Consider the following 16,715-nt stretch of genomic DNA (forward strand, 5'->3'; position numbering starts at 1 on the left):
TCTTTTCTTTGTAAAAATTCCCATCCAATGTGAAGCATCACCTTTTGTTTTAAAACAAAACATTTTGTTTTTCTAAAGCAACGCTAAGCATCATAAAATCCTTTTTATAAAAGGGAATCAAGGAATGGTGATCAATTTTTCCAAGGAAGGAAATACATCAATTGTTTAGCACACAACTCCTATCACCTAATGCATCATATAAGGTGATAAAGATTTTAAAACAACAAGGAAAGGGATAATGCACCGGGGCTTGCCTTGTGTTGTAGGAGGTTCTGGGTCTGTTCCACATATGTCAAAATAGAAGTTGTTCTCGACTGGAGGATTCTCAGCTTGGGAAACAACTTCTTCTTCAACTACAACCTCTTCCTCGTTTTCTATACATAACAGTACATATACATGAATGCTTATGTGATGCTATGAATATGCAGTTATAAAATAGAACCATACTATCGGTACCCTGAAACAGGGGTACCCCTTACTACAGTATGAAAACACGGTGCCCACGTGGCTATCTCTAGTCGCGTGATAAAAAGTGCCCGACCCCACCACATGGATGGCTCCGGGGCCGCCACGTGGCAAGAGAAGATGATATACTCCAAGGTATCAGCAGCGAGTCCGGACCCCCATGGGATAGTGTTGGACCCCTGTACGTTCGAACCGGACCTCCGGGTAAGGTCTAGGACCTCTACGGGCGCAAACCGAACTCCTAGGACGAGTTCCGGGCCCCTCTACGTGGGGTCCAGGCCACTCACAGCAGGGTCCTGGGATTCTGGGACAAAGAATACCTAGGCCTTAATCAAGGCCAAGCGGGGGTCGGGAGCCGACACATGTCTGGACCATACCGTGTACGCTTCTGCTCCCCGCTCAGGCGGAGACCTGATGCTGCCACGTAGCATACTGCCCGTGACGTAAGCCAGCGGGCGGAGCCTGACGTAAGGCCTCTGGGCCACGCGGCCTCTGCATTTATTGCGGATAAGGCGCTCCACCTGTCCATTCCACTAGCAGGTGATGTGCCACCTCGGCATTTAATGAGCCCTGTCCATTCCACTGGCAGGCGATGTGTCGCCTCAGCATTTAATGAGCCCTGTCTACTCCGCTGACGGGTAGCGACCAGGCCATCCAACAGACGGTGTGCCTGTCCATTTCACTAGCAGGCAGTACGCCCGTGCTGTGGCGTACACTATGCTCATCATCACTCGCGTGTTACCGAGGGAGCAGCCGCGACATATCAATACTATATGCACTACGGACATTATAGCGCTCGAAGATCGCCTAGGCGTTTCAGGCATTAGTTACTTCCATTTTGCCCCTAGGCCCACATGTCAGGGCTCAGTATCCTTGTATGTGCCTCCCTTGAGCTATAAAACGGAAGGCACACTACGTTGCAAGGCAGACTCACTTACACGCTCACTTAGACTCTCAGACTCACGAGCTCTGAAGCTCACAGACTCAATACAACACACAGTGGAGTAGGGTATTACGCTCTGGCGGCCCGAACCACTCTAAATCCTTGTGTCCTCGTGTGTTCTTCCACCTTCTGATCGACAGGCAAAACGCTTAGGCCCCCTCCTCATGTTAGGGTTTAGGGTGGGTGCGTTCCGCCACCCGGCCGGAGAATTTCCTCTCCAACATTTGGCGCGCTAGGTAGAGGGATTAGGCTTTAGGTTTTTGCTTGTTTTCTCACTCGACACAATGGTCCAGATCGTCGAGCACCGCGCCGAGACTTCTGAGGACTTCCTTGTGGAGGAAGAAGCTGCATCTTCCACGCCACGAGTGTCTAACTTCCCTGCGCCTAGGGCTACTGCTGTGCACGCTGTCTGCGACCAGGGAGTTTCTACGCCACCCTCCTAGCTCCACGGCCTCACCGAGGGCCATGAAGCAGACATCCCGGACTCCATCAAGATCAGCTCCTAGGGCGTTGTCTACGACCAGGGAGTTTCTACGCCACCCTCCTAGCTCCATGGCCTCGCCCAGGGCCATGAAGCAGTGGCGTGATGACGTCGACCGTCTGCTCGGCATGGCGCATTCTGGCTTGACCAGATCCAGGTCGCGGTCATCCCGGCTCCAGCGCGAGGCGACGACGTCTGTGCACTCACCCTCGGTGAGGGGTGCACAGACCGACGACCTTCGGGAAGAGCTCAACCGCAGGCGTGCGGGAGAGGACGCTCCAGTCTCTCTGGAGAGGCCTGATGACTTGCGGGCAGAACTCAACCACAAGCGTGCGGGCGAGGATGCCCGCGTCTCTCTAGAGAGGGCGTGTGAGCGCCAACAGAACGTCGAGGGTTGCAACCTCGACTACGACTTCGCTGCGGTTGCACCGCAAACCCTAGTGGGCGCCCGGATCCAGGCGGGTGTCCCCTTGGCTAGCGTGGGCTGTGCCGCACTAGCGGATCATCTCCGTGCGGTGACTTGGCCATCCAAGTTCTGGCCACACCTACCGGAGAAGTACGACGGTACGTCAAATCCGTCAGAATTCTTGCAGGTATACATCACCGCTATTACGACAGCAGGTGGAGACACCGCCGTAATGGACACATACTTCCATGTAGCCTTGTCTAGGCTAGCCCGGACCTGGCTCATGAACCTCACCCAGGATCAATCTACTCCTGGGAAGAGCTCTGCGCACGATTCACAGCAAACTTTGACAGCGCTTATCAACAGCATGGCATGGAGGCCCACCTCCACGCAATGAGGCAGGGATCCGGGGAACGCTCCGGGCTTTCATCTCCTGCTTCACTAAGGTACGAGGGACTTTACCCCGTATCTCCGATGCTTCCATCATCACCGCTTTCCGCCAGGGAGTACATGATGAAAAGATGCTGGAGAAGTTGGCCACGCATGACGTGGAAACTGTCACCACGCTCTTCGCTCTGGCCGACAAGTGTGCCAGAGCTGCCGAGGGTCGTGCATGGCACTCAACACCACCAACCGGAGTTGGCCAGACGGGTGGCTCGGGTGCTGTCTCCCAGGACGGCAAAAAGAAGAAGAATCGCGGCCACGAGAGGCCACCGTCTGCTGCTCCGGTCGTCGCAGCTACGACGGAGGGCCGGAGTGAGCGCAACAAGCGCCCCCGGCCACAGGGAGGCAACAGCGGCTCATGCCCTATGCACCCCAACGGTCGCCACAGCGCCGCGAGATCATCGAGCTCGCGAAGCGCGTCAACGAGCGACGCGAGCAGACGTCCAAGGATGGCTCCTCACCTCGACACCGGCCTGGCAAGGAGAGGGTCGACGACGGTGATGTGGCCGCGGGAGAACGGGACCTCGGGTATCAGTCACCTGAGGGGGTCCTGAAGGATGTTTTCACTGGGGACTCCGACTCTGGTGACGACAACCCCGGTGACGACAATGACACGCACCTATGACTGCTTGAAAAAGCATGGTGCAAATTGGGTCATTGAGCTTCCATCCGTGCTATGGGTCTATGCCGAGCTACCGGGGAGACCCCGTTTCCTGGTCTACAGGGCCGAAGCCTGCCTTCCCCCGAAATCCTTATGGGCTCCCCACGGGTCCATTCGTTTGATGGGTCTATGCAGGAACAGCTACAGCGTGAGGACATGGACTTCATCGACGAACGCAGATGGCAAGCGGCGATCCGAAATGCACGTTACAACCAAGCGCTCGGGCGCTACCGCCAGCGGTTCGTGCATAGTAGGGAGCTCAGGGTCGAGGACCTGGTCCTAAGGCGAATTCTAAATCGAGAAGGGTTCCACAAACTCTCCCCCAGTTGGGAAGGACCCTTCAAAGTGACAGAAGTATGCTGACCCGGGTGTGTCCGCCTCGTCACAACTGAAGGAGTGCCTCTTCCCAATCCCTGGAACATAGAGCATCTTCGTAAGTTCTACCCATAGGAGCAAGTCTGAGGGGTTAAGGTTTCTTCTTTTTGTAACTAGGTTGTGCATATGTGTACGCTAGCCCGGTGAGGTCCGCCCTCATAAGCCCGGCCTGTTGGTCTGCACCCATGCATGTCAAGTTATAAAGAAAAGATTTACCCCCTCAGATGTGCTTCTGTGATGATTTTATTCTGCTGCAGTTTTCAGATATTAATTTTTATCTAACCCACCCATACAGTTCCCACCCGTGCTGGTATGATGACATCCGAATTGAGTAGCCAGGTTTGCAGTTTAGGACCCCTCTACAAAGGCACGGGGGTCCGGCAGATAGGGGGCCAGTTATAGAGAATGGGCGCTCACTCCCTGGGGTGGTCCAGAGCTGTGCAGCCGCTTAGCTTGGTTCCGTACCCTAAGCCTGCACGCTCCACCGCTCTGGGACAGGCACCCTAGTATTTGGAACTATAGTCTTGTGGGTCCGGGAACCTAGGGTCCGGTTCTAGCGAATGGACACACGTCTCTTGGGGTGGCCTGGAGCTGTGTAGCCGCTTAGCATGGTCCCGTACCCTAAGCCTGCACGCTCCACCACTCTGCGACGGGCGTCCTAGTATTTGGAACTGTGATCCAAGGGATCTGGGCATACAACTTGGCTTCCCAGGCTCAATCTTGCAGGTCCTGTTGCGTGAATCAGAGGATGGCTGATACCAGACGATGGGTCCTATGGGTGTGCTACTAACGCTCCCTAGCCAAAGCTGTGTACAGGTCCAGGTCCCAGTCGAGGCTACCTCCTGGGGGCCGTTGCCAACTCTTTCTTAGGTCTACTGGTATCCAGCCTCGACACATCAAGCCTACATCCTAGGGGGGCCAAGTACCAGGAAGGAGTTGGTAACGCCACACACAACAAGGACAAATAGTATACATATAAGTGCTAATACTGCTCGATAAATAGTACTCAAAAGTATCTTACAAAAACAAAAGTTATTACATCCGCCTTCAAGCGGAGCCCTAGCCTCATTTCTACAGGAATTAACTTCTCGGCATCAGCAGGGTCACGCTAGAAGCGCGTGGCCACCGTCTCCACGGCATCTTGTACGGCCTCCCGGCGGCGTCTTCAGTGTCGGCCACTGGACCAACGATCACCGGCTCCATGGAGATGGCCGGGTCGTGGCTTTGGAGTTGGCGCAAGCAGCCACGGCCATGGCCATAGCCAGCACCACTGCCACCACCCGTGGGCATCCTCCCTCAGCACCGTCGTAGCACCGCTGCCACCGCAACCGCCGGGCGCAGGCCTGCAGCTCACCCTGAACATGGTGGCGATCAAGGCCAAGATCATCTCGCACCCACACTACTACTCGCTCCTCACTGCCTACCTCGAGTGCAACAAGGTAGGGGCGCCACCGGAGGTGTCGGCAAGACCAACGGAGATTGCACAAGAAGTAGAGGCGCGACAGCGCATGGCGCTCGGCGGCCTGACCGCTGCGACGGAGCCAGAGCTGGACCAGTTCATGGAGGCGATGGAGTTCATGCGAAGGGTGGAGTCGCAGCTCAACTCGCTTTCCATCCCTAGAAGGTCGCTGTGCAACATCCTTTCATCTGGATATTGGCGGAAGAGTGCCACCCCCACGAACATCTCGCACAGGTGGGCGAAGATGGCCGCCTGGAGGATAGAGTGGGGGGTGAGGTGCTGAAGCTAGAGGCTGAGATCCTCCAACAGCAGCAAGAAGAAAGGCGAGATCGGCAGCGCCAACCCACAGGAGAGGTAGGAGCCGAAGAGCACGAACTCCCCCGCGGCGAGATTGCCGAGGGGAGTGGCGCCGGCGCGGATCCTTTCAACGAATGCCGGCGCGCTCCATCCGAGCAGGTTGCGCACCAGGTTGAGTGCCCCCTCGGACTGGAAACGCTCGGGATGGACTAGCGAGGCCATGGTGACTACGGCGGCGGAAAGTAGAAGAGCGCGAATGCAAAGGGGCGCAAAGAGCTCGAAGGCGAAAGGACGCAACAGCTGGGAGAGAATGCGAAAGCGTAACTGCTGCACGTGGGGTGAATCCCTTTTTAAGGAAGACTCTCCCGCTCGCGCCCCGAGACACCGCAGAAAATTTCGTCCGACGCGCACCAAAGCAACCCAGTCTATGACATGGGGGCCTGGGTCCACAAGTCATACAGCTGGTGTGCTGGCCTCCGTGTGCAGAGAAGGCGGACCGCCATGTGAAGAGCGAACCGCCGCCCACGGTAGTGCGCCTCCTCATCTCTGCCGAAAACAACGGCCTAGTTTATGACACGGGGGCCTAGGCCCACAAGTCATACTCCTTGGGCGTCGGTTCCTGGGTGCAGAAAGAGCGAACCACCGCTCGCGCCATTACTGCGCCTCCTCGGGGTTGCCGCAGAAGACAGAGAAGGTGAATTTTTAAACCAAGGCAGCGGTATCGAGGCACCTCGCGCGTGGCCCAGCGAAACCATCAGGCATGGGGGCCGCGGGTCAGTCAGCCGTGAGGACAGACGTGGCAGTTGGTGTGACCGAAGGTGGATTGGCGGTGATTACGTCAGCAAGCGCACGGAATCGATGTGCCAATCGCTAATCAAGCTTTGGACCCACCTGCAGGCTCGTATCCTCCCCTGAGGTGGGCCCGGGGGCCACTGTCGGTACCCTGAAATAGGGGTACCCCTTACTACAGTATGAAGACATGGTGCCCACGCGGCTATCTCTAGTCGCGTGGTAAAAAGCGCGCGACCCCACCACGTGGATGGCTCCGGGGCCGCCACGTGGCCAGAGAAGTTGATATACTCCAAGGTATCAGCAGCGAGTCCGGACCCCATGGGATAGTGCCAGACCCCTATACGTTTGGACTGGACCTCCGGGTAAGGTCCAGGACCTCCACGAGCGCGAACCGGACCCCTAGGACGGGTTCCGGGCCCCTCTGCGTGGGGTCCGGGCCACTCACAGCAGGGTCCCGGGATTCTGGGACAAAGAATAACCGAGCCTTAATCAAGGCCAGGCGGGGGTCCGGAGCCAACACGTGTTCGGACCATACCGTGTATGCTTCTGCTCCCCGCTCAGGCGGAGACCCGATGCTGCCACGTAGCCTACTGCCCGTGACGTAAGCCAGTGGGCGGATCTTGACGTAAGGCCTCTGGGCCGCGTGGCCTCTGCATTTATTGCGGATAAGGCGCGCCGCCTGTCCATTCCACTGGCAGGTGATGTGCCGCCTCGACATTTAATGAGCCCTGTCCATTCCACTGGCAGGCGATGTGCCGCCTCAGCATTTAATGAGCCCTGTCCACTCCGCTGACGGACAGCGACCAGGCCATCCAGCAGACGGCATGCCCGTCCATTCCACTTGTAGGTAGTATGCCCGTGCTGCGGCGTACACTATGCTCATCATCACTCGCGCGTTACCGAAGGAGCAGCCGCGAAATATCAATACTATATGCACTACGGACATTATAGCGCTCGAGATCGCCCAGGCGTTACAGGCATTAGTTACTTCCTTCCATTTTGCCCCTGGGCCCACATGTCGGGGCTCAGTATCCTTGTATGTGCCTCCCTTGAGCTATAAAAGGGAAGGCACACTACGTTGCAAGACAGACTCACTTACACGCTCACTTAGACTCTCAGACTCACGAGCTCTCAAGCTCATAGACTCAATACAACACACAGTGGAGTAGGGTATTACGCTCCGGCGGCCCGGACCACTCCCACTCTAATCCTTGTGTCCTCATGTGTTCTTCCACCTTTCGATCGACAGGCAAAACGCTTAGGCCCCCTCCTCATCTTAGGGTTTAGGGCGGGTGCGTTCCACCACCCGACCGGAGAATTTCCTCTTTGATACATACTAAGTTGTATCTTGAATACAACTTTCCTTCATGGTACACATTAGCCACTAGGGTTTCCTAAGTTAGTATTTTATCAGTATTAGGCAATTAAACCCTAGGAGGCTAGTTCATTGGGTTTGGGACCAAACATTGTCCAAATCATTTCAAACTTCACCCAAGGACTTTAATCATCAAACTAAGCTTACCCAAAAAGTTTTAATATTTTTGGAGCTACTAAATTAATTCTAAAGTTCTAAAAGGCTGGGTTTAGGCAGCTTTAAATGTTAAATAATTCCAGATTTGGACTAAAAATCTTGGAACTATTTTTATTAAATACTAGATGATTTTAGGAGTCTAGCAAAATTGGTCCCATAATTTTACCATATTTCTAGTATTTTCTACAATTTTACAAGTCTGGGAGTAAAAAGAAAAGGAAAAAGGAGGAACAGTACTAGGCTCATTCCAGCCCGAACCAGCCCACGACCAGGTCAAACACGCCCACGCTGGCGACTTTGCGTAGAGGCCCCCGGTCATTTGAATAACTGGTAATGAGCCCGCAGTACTATTCACGTGTCTCTCTGACATTTGCACAACGCCCCTCGCACTTCTATTTCTTCACGGTCCTAGGTCCACGACGGAACCGCGCCGAGCACACGGCCAGAGTCGCGATTTCCTGGCGACGACGACCTCTACCGGAGACAATAATCCTACAGACATCATGCGCAAGCCTACCCGAGCAAAAGCCCTCACTCAATTGGATGGGTTTGACCCAAATCGATGCTTGTTCACGGTCATGGCGGCACAAGGGCTCCGGTGAGCGTGTTCCGGGCAACAAAACGCGGTAGGGTCTAAATTGAAGCTTGGGTGAGTTTCACAAATTCACGAGAGGTCGAGTATACGCACTAATTTGGACCAAGCGAGGGGGGTGGAAGAGTGAGTCGACGTGAGCATGCTCTCAGAGGTGTTCCGTGGCGTCGAGATGGTGTTCTCGATACCAGAATGCGGTAGTGCTCAATCGGTTAGGCCGATGAGCAACGTTAATAGTCAAGGATGATAAAACATGGTACAGAAGGGGATTAACAGACCTGAGATCGGCAGGCCACGGCGAGATGCCTCACAACGGCGAGTTTGGCTAATTTGGGGGAAAAACTAAATTCGCTGTCTATGGTGGCTAATCGGAGGTGAGAGTTGGTGTCCTGGCTTCGCAACAGGCTAACGGAGCAGGCTGCACACTCAATTTATACCGTTTGCAAGTGGTGGCTCCGAATTTGGGAAAGGCAAGCAGGCGGCTGGAGCAAAGATGAGTCACCAGAGTTGCTTATCGTGGCATTCACTGGGCAAAGGGTTTACGACGGTCACGACTTAGTCTTCACGGCCTGCGACGACATGGTGAAACGGCTTAAGGCGTGTCATGACCGAGGTAAATGGCAGGCACGACGATGATGGTCGTGCGGTCACGTCGCCGGTCAAGTGGGTACGACGACTAAGAAGGAACAATGCCCCAAGTTCATCCTCCGCGCAAGATCTTTCACCTCACATAGATATCCGCGCACCACTAGGCACGAATCACAGCGCCGGCGTGGATCGCAACACGGGTTTACCGGCGGTGAGATGCGCTGAACCTGGATTCTTGTCCAGTTCACTGTACCATCACAATTCCATTCAATCGTTCTGACAAAGCAAGTTCAAGAGCTCTTTTCTTAAATTTTTATGTAACAACCCACTAATCCGTCTATAGCAAAGTTGTTATCCTACAAACCAGCTTTGATTTTGTTATAGCAACCTCGATCAAACATCCACTGGATCCTATTCAAAATCGATGTCAAAGTTCATCTCAGTTCACTGACAGTCGAATTTCAGCTTCAGTGGTGACTAACAGCCCAACTTTAGGTCCATTTATATCCCATTTTCAAACAGCACCAAGGCTTAGTCACTTAATCAAACTTGAACTACTAACATAACTATACTATTTTGTTGTAATGACTTGGGGTAGGATCTCCATGGATTCAGAAATACAAGGTCCCAAAGTCAGCCCAATCACACTGATTTTAGAGTTAGCCATAGGGGTGCCCTTGGGAATTTTTACAAATTACTCTAATTTGTTCCACATCACTTGAAAATCTTCTAATATAAAAGTTTTTAGTTTTTGATACTCTACCACTTTGATATAGACACTTTGGTCCAAAAGTGCATAGAAATCAAAATCACCTTATAGGGCACAGATTAGGGTTTCCAGGACCCTTATTATGGTTTTGAGTGTTCTAGGGTTTGTGTGCCACTCAAATCCATCAAGTTTAGTCTCCTATGAATATTTCCACTAATTTTTGAGGTAGTACTCAATTTGGTATCACACACACCCATATACCTCAATCCCATGGTTAAGTACCTTACTCTAGGGTTAATAAGCACTTCAAGTCATCACATCACAAATTGTTTTTGAAGTTTTAGCCTAGTGGATGCATTCTAGGTGTAACAAACATAATGACATGTCAATGCATATGATGCTATGCTCATGTTTTAGTTTTTGTAACACCAGGGGTGTTACAGTGTTCAACAGGAGTGAGGTTTGGGAGACGGAGATCCTTCCTGTTGAAAAGCAGTTGAGCTTTTTCAGCTAAGTTGAACTTTCTTAGCTGAGTTGAGGTTCTTCAGTCGAGTTGAGCTTCTTCAGCTGAGTTGAGCCTTTTCAGCTGAGTTGAATTTAACTTCAACCGGGCTCCAGGCAGGTTCAACCGGGGTCTAGGGCAAGTTCAATTGGGGTCCAGGCAGGTTCAACCGGGGTGATATGACCATACCATGAAGCAACATGTTACAACCCCCAAGTCAAGCTACATCAATTCAAGTACAATCAACATCATCACTTGCCCAAGACTTTGATGGACCAATTACACGTAGCCAAGCTAAGAAGCTACAACAAGAGGTGCATGCGCTACTTTATGAATTTCAATTAAACACTAATGAGAACTTTATGCTACCAAAGTCATGCATGTTGATATTGCTTAGGTTCACCAATGAGGAAGGGCAAAACATATCAAGGGCAAATCAGAGAGAAGAGCTATGTTCGAGTCAGTCCAGCGCAACAGAATCGTCCAGAAGAAACAATCATATCTTTTGATTCCCAAAAGCTATGAAGCCCATAAGTACTTTTTGGAAAGCTCTTGAAGTCTAGTTTCCAATGCTTCTAAGGCCGACTTAATCAAATCTACCTGAAAGGCGGATGCCTTTTGATAATCTAAAATCAGAACCCTTTTGTTCAGTTGTGTGCTAACAAATTTTGAGAGTGATCTCCACCCCTTTGCTCTTGTGGTTTCTTTCGTGGGATTGCAGAAGCGGCGGCTTCATCCGCTCCCAATTGGTGCTCCTACTCCATTCGAGGTCTCCTCGATTGATTGTAGGCTATGTTGGTTGGTTCTTTGAGAGTGTGGTTGGGTGAATTCTCGATTCAAGTTGCCAGTTAAAGACGGTGGTTGGCTGCAAGTTTATTTGTCAGGTTGCACTAGTTATCGCTTCTTGCAGCAAGTTATCTTAGCTTCTTCAAAGCTAGTTATCTGAAGATTGATCCTACATCATGAAGATCGGGACATTGTGACACATCATCTGGTATCAAAGCCTCAGTTTCCACGGTAGAATTCTTTACCCTTAGCTATATCTATTTTGTATTCGTCCTATCCACAAAAATGACATAAAATATTTTGCCATAGCCCTTTGTTTCAATCTATTGTTCTAGTGAGTTTTGTTAAGTTTCAGTCCTTAGAGTCTTTGTTTAGTTGTTGGTCACTCTCTCCTTTGTGTTTTCTTTGAGCCTCTTATATATATATATGTATATATGAAAATATCCACAAAAAGAAAAAATCTGAAAACCCTTATTATTTCCTTCACGTTAACTTTGATCCTATCTAAGCTATAGCTACTGGTTGAGTTCTTTGTTAGTCATTATAAAGTGTGCAATATTATATCTAATCTCTGTGTTTAGTTCTATAAAAATGTATCAAAAAAAGAGAGAAGGAAAAAACTACCCAAAAAGTGTTGAGAAAGGTTGTGAAAGAAAAGTAGAACAATCAGCTTGTTTATGTGCGTGCTGAAAGTTTCATCAAGTTGTTCAACCTGTTTGCTATTGTCATTTGGTGCAAAATTTTGGTTGGGTCTGATCGCAACACTTGCATTCCAATCATACTCCTTATTTCCATCAAATCTGAAATTTCTTTGCACATGTGTTTGATCTACTTACATCACTCGTATCTTGTGGTCAGTGTTGGGGGCCTTCCTCTTCCGAAGGTCCTCAAAAATGTAACTAATCATATGTTTTCAGTATGATATAGACTATTACAGGAGACTTTAGCTTTGGGATGAAGGTTTTCTCTCATGGTAAAGGCATGCGCGATATAAAGATACAACCCGAGGGTGACGCTGAAGCTATGGATGAAGGAGCTTCGGCTTAGTATGACGACGAAGATCAAGGACAAAACCGACCTAAAGGGGAAAAGACTACTTAGTCCTTGATAAATCGCATTATGATTAAGAGTAAATATCAGGGACATGAATGTAATTTTGTCCGGGTTGTGTCCCGTGCCTATAAATAGATGAACAGTAACACCATACTGTTCACGCTGCATTGCAATCTCTCTCGCGCCTTTCTCACATCATTACTTTCTGCCAAGCCGAAGGTATCATTGTAATATGAATATTGTTAATGCTTATTCATGTTTGATGAAGATAATAACAAATGAATCATTGACATATAACAATTACTATCTTCATTCATCCGTATTCCATCATTTTCTTATTTATGTTCATGTTTATATGATAAAATGATGAAGGTGTGTCTTTCATGACATTCGTCTGAAGGTCATTATATCCGAGAGGAAATAATGCTTTGAAGGACAAAGGTCTTCAACCATTGACAATTGTGTTGCCTTGTTCTTGATCTATAGCATCTGAGAACAAGTAACCAACATTGGCGCCCACCTCCGGTGAACTCACTTCCACAACCTTCGAACGATCATCTATCTTCGACATGCCGCCGAAGAAGACAACGGTGCCAAGGGCTGCTCTGCAACCACTGGACACAAATCAAGATGCCCTCTCCCTGCAAGAAGCCAGGAGCCAAAAGAGGAAGGCCACCAGCCCAACTCTACAGGTGGAGCAAATCAATCAAGAAATCAGGGACTTAGAGGTCATTCATTAGCAAGTGCAAAGAAAGAAGGAGAAAATGGCTCGGCTGGCCGATCTTTAGAAGAAGATTGATGAAGATGCTGAAGAAATACGTCATCTTACTTAAGATGACCAGGATCGAAGGCCTCAGCACAGAGAGCTTCGTCAAGAGAGTTCATTCAACGAAGATGAGTGGTACGATGACTTTCATCATGCTAACTTTACCTTTGATGATGCTTCTCCTCTGGTGGCAGAATTGTAGGCTATCCCATGGCCATAATCCTACAAGCCACCCCAGTTGCCCATGTATCATGGGCATTCGGACCCAAAGCAATTCTTAATGACCTATGAGGCAACAATATCCTCATATGGAGGCAACGCCGCTGTCATGGCAAAGTCCTTCGTCATGGCAGTCCGAAGTGTGGCCCAGACATGGTACTCCTCTCTTCGGCCAGGAACAATCACATCATGGCAGAAGCTTAAGGATATGCTGTTCACCAGCTTCCAAGGTTTCCAGACGAAGCCGGTTACTGCCCAGCATTGTTTCAATGCACACGAGACTAGGAAGAATACGTTTAGGCGTATGTCCGAAGGTTCCTGCGGCTAAGAGCACAAGCAGCCACAATGCCCAATGAAATTGTCATTGAGGCCATGATCAAGGGACTTAAGCCAGGACCCACAACTCAGTATTTTGCTAGGAAGCCTCCACAAACACTAGAGAAGCTGCTTCAGAAGATGGATGAGTACATCCGGGCCGACAATGATTTTCGTCAAAGAAGGGAGGAGGCCTACAGGTTTTCCGAGATGACCAGGGGCTTCGGAGGGAGGCTTCATCCTAGGCATGTCCAGTCCATTCATAACTCCAATGCCAATGATGAAAGGGCCAACAATGCTCAGCATAGTCATCAAAATTCTCAGTCTTCAAGCATGACTTCTTTCAGACCACCGGCTCCGAGGGGCAGAGGAGGAAGAAGTTTCAGTGGAGGAAGGTTTGGCAACCAACCCAGGAAACTGTACTGTCTTTTTTGTGGCGAGGACAAAGGCCACACAACAAGGACATGCCAGGTCACAATTCAGAAGCAGAAGGAAAATGCCGAAGCTGAGGCGCGACAGAGTCAGCCGAAGCAAGTCCTCCACACTGCTTCGTGTTACTCCCCATATATCCCAGAATACGTGGGCAATCAACAACCCACAGCTTCTGTTGCTTCAGCAAGCCATTCCCGAGCTTCTTGGCCCTAGTTGCCACCACCACCACCACTAATCCACAATCAACAGCCGGAAGGGCACAGTCATACTCAGCTGCAACGTGACCTTCGGGAGGAATCCGAAGCTCGTACAGTCAACATCACTGTGCCTAAGTCGAAGCATATTTACTGAAAGGGCTACAGTGGCTTAGCCAAGGAATTTGATGATCTAATGTATCTTAACATTTTCTGTATTTTTTCATTTTCTTGAAAGGAAAACAACACAGGAAGGATGAATTTTCAACTTGATATAATGATGTTGTCGTTACACCATGGAGTGTGACAGCATTGTGTTTCGAAGCTACGAAGTCGTTCCTAAGGGAGCGCAGTGTAAGTCCCGAAGCTACAAAGTCACTCTCAAGGAAGCGCAGTGTAAGTTCCAAAGCTCAAAAGTCGTTCCTAAGGGGATGCAGAGCCAAAATGCCACCTAAGTAAAAGGTGAAGAAGCTCCAAAGTCGTTCCTAAGGGGATGCAAAGTTTAAATACCACCTAAATCGGAGGTGAAGAAGCTCCAAAGTTGTTCCTAAGGGGATGCAGAGCTTAGCTCCAAAGTCATTCCTAAGGGAATGCAGAGCTAAAATACCACCTAAGTAAAAGGTGAAGAGACTCCAAAGTCATTCCTAAGGGAATGCAGAGTCTGGGTGTGTTTTTGTGTGGGTGATTATCTTCGGCATAAACATCATATTGCATCATACCATTACATCATTTCGCATGGCATTACATCATACATCATATCGCATCGACAACAAAATTGTGAAGAAGAAAAGATGTTTCTCCCAAAATATTTGATGGATTATGGAACAACGTGCTGAAGCACAAAGTATACCTTCGGCATATAAAATTTTACACACCAAGGAAATCTTCGTCGACAATGATATCATACAAAAGTTGTGGCATAGAAGGGGTGATCTTTTCTTTGCGAAGCATGAAAAGAAGGGAAGGTGTTTTTTCGCTGAAGGCTCAAAAATGGTATGTACACAAATTTCATGCATCACAAAGAAATATATTACATTAATATACATATGAAATACTTGATGTTTGACTCATACACAAATATTACATTTCCTTGTAAAACAAAAATCTAGTCTTCCTTCATGATTCTTTCAGCGACTTCATGTAGAAGTTTGTCGACGACTTCATCAACAACTTCGTTTGCAATTTGCATAAATCTAGAGCTTCTTTCATAACTGGATCAACTTCGGGGTTGTATGGCTCCGGTGGAGGAGAGAGGCCGGCTGTAATAAGTATATGATGATGACTTGCGAAGGTAAAAACGAACAACAAGGCAAAATGTTTTAAATGAAAGTACCTATAATCATGGCGCGCTTGACAGCCTCTTCATCTTGTTTAGCTTCCTCACGGGCGTCGTGAGATTCTTTCTCATTCTTTTTAATGGCTTCGTCGGCCGTCTCACGTCCGCCCTTCATCCACACATCGGAATAAAATTTACTGCCCATCAAAGTAGCTTCGGTTGAAGGTTCTTTCGTATCGTCTATAGAGAAGTTGGTTTCTGCCTGAGCTGCAGTCTTAACATGTTCACAGCCAGGTTTCTCCAAAACTTATGCAACCCCCCGGGCACTAACGAAGGCACAAAAATCTCCGCGATCACTAAGTATTTCTTCAAAGGCTTCGACCTCTTCGCCGATCCATTGAATAACTCCTTCAGGATCGCCTCGAATAAATCTTTGCTCTGATGAGTATGCACCCACCTTTGCAAAGCTATCTTTAAGTTTCTTCGCACAATTCATGGATGCTTCATAGCATTTCTCTTTGGAATTCCGAAGCTCATCAATATTTTTCTGTACCCTAGCGGTTTCCATTTCACTTATTTCTTGTTTTGCTTTCGCAACTTCAAAATTTTCATTCATTTTAGCGAGCTTCTTCTTCAAATCTTCAACCTCGATTTTATGAACTTCAGTTTTAGCGTTGAGCTGGGCCTCGTTGCTTTTCAGTCTATCCACCAAGGAGAGTAGTATTTTGTATTTTTCAAGTCTTTCGTTCCTTAACGTAATAACTTCAGATCGAAGATTTCCAAGTGCTAGCTCACAGCTTTCATCTTCGGCCTTATTTTGGGCTCTTAAAGCTTTGCTCAGAATTAGTCCCTACAAAAATAAATGGTGAGCACACACTAAAAAGGAAATAAATTACGAAAATAATATGCTTTTTAACTAGTAAAAAGTCTTCCCACCTTCAGACTGTTATAGGCAAGACTATCTGCAAGTTGATCCTTCGACATTGCAGACAAACCTAACTCAAGCTTCAGATATCCTATATTGTCTGCCATCTCCCGACAGACATGAATTTCTTTATTATCAGGCAGGCAATAAAGGAAGTCATCCTCGTCATCCCCACCATACACCAATGACCCTCGAGTATACTACAGATCCCTGGCATAATGTTGCGCTTCGTCAATTTGCTCTTTCGATAATTCTTTCCCTGAAGCATGTCGCACTATAAATTCTAATTTCTCGGTAGGGGCTTCGGGGGCAGGGAACTCAGATTCTTCGGTAGCACTATCTTTTCTTAGCGATGATGGTCCCTCAGCAGCCTCCGAAGGCCTTGCTTCAGCACCCTCCTAAGCGGCCCCTGAGGGTCTTGCTTCGGCGAGCATCGAGGGCTTAGCCTCAGTCGCACCTTGCACTGTCCCAACATCGGCAGATCCTTTTGCAGTCTTCTCCTCT

At 49.2% G+C, this 16,715-nt stretch overlaps 1 protein-coding gene across 1 annotated transcript; it reads left to right on the plus strand.

Moving 5' to 3' along the window:
* Positions 1-2,667: 2,667 nt before the first annotated feature.
* On the plus strand, positions 2,668-5,517 carry LOC118476796 (homeotic protein knotted-1-like). Its single transcript, XM_035966570.1, has 2 exons — positions 2,668-2,741; positions 4,983-5,517. The coding sequence occupies exons 1-2, from the start codon at positions 2,668-2,670 to the stop codon at positions 5,515-5,517; spliced, it is 609 nt and encodes a 202-aa protein (XP_035822463.1).
* The last annotated feature ends 11,198 nt before the right edge of the window (positions 5,518-16,715 follow it).

Source organism: Zea mays, chromosome 3, assembly GCF_902167145.1.
Source record: "Zea mays cultivar B73 chromosome 3, Zm-B73-REFERENCE-NAM-5.0, whole genome shotgun sequence".
In the NCBI taxonomy this organism is placed as follows: domain Eukaryota; kingdom Viridiplantae; phylum Streptophyta; class Magnoliopsida; order Poales; family Poaceae; genus Zea; species Zea mays.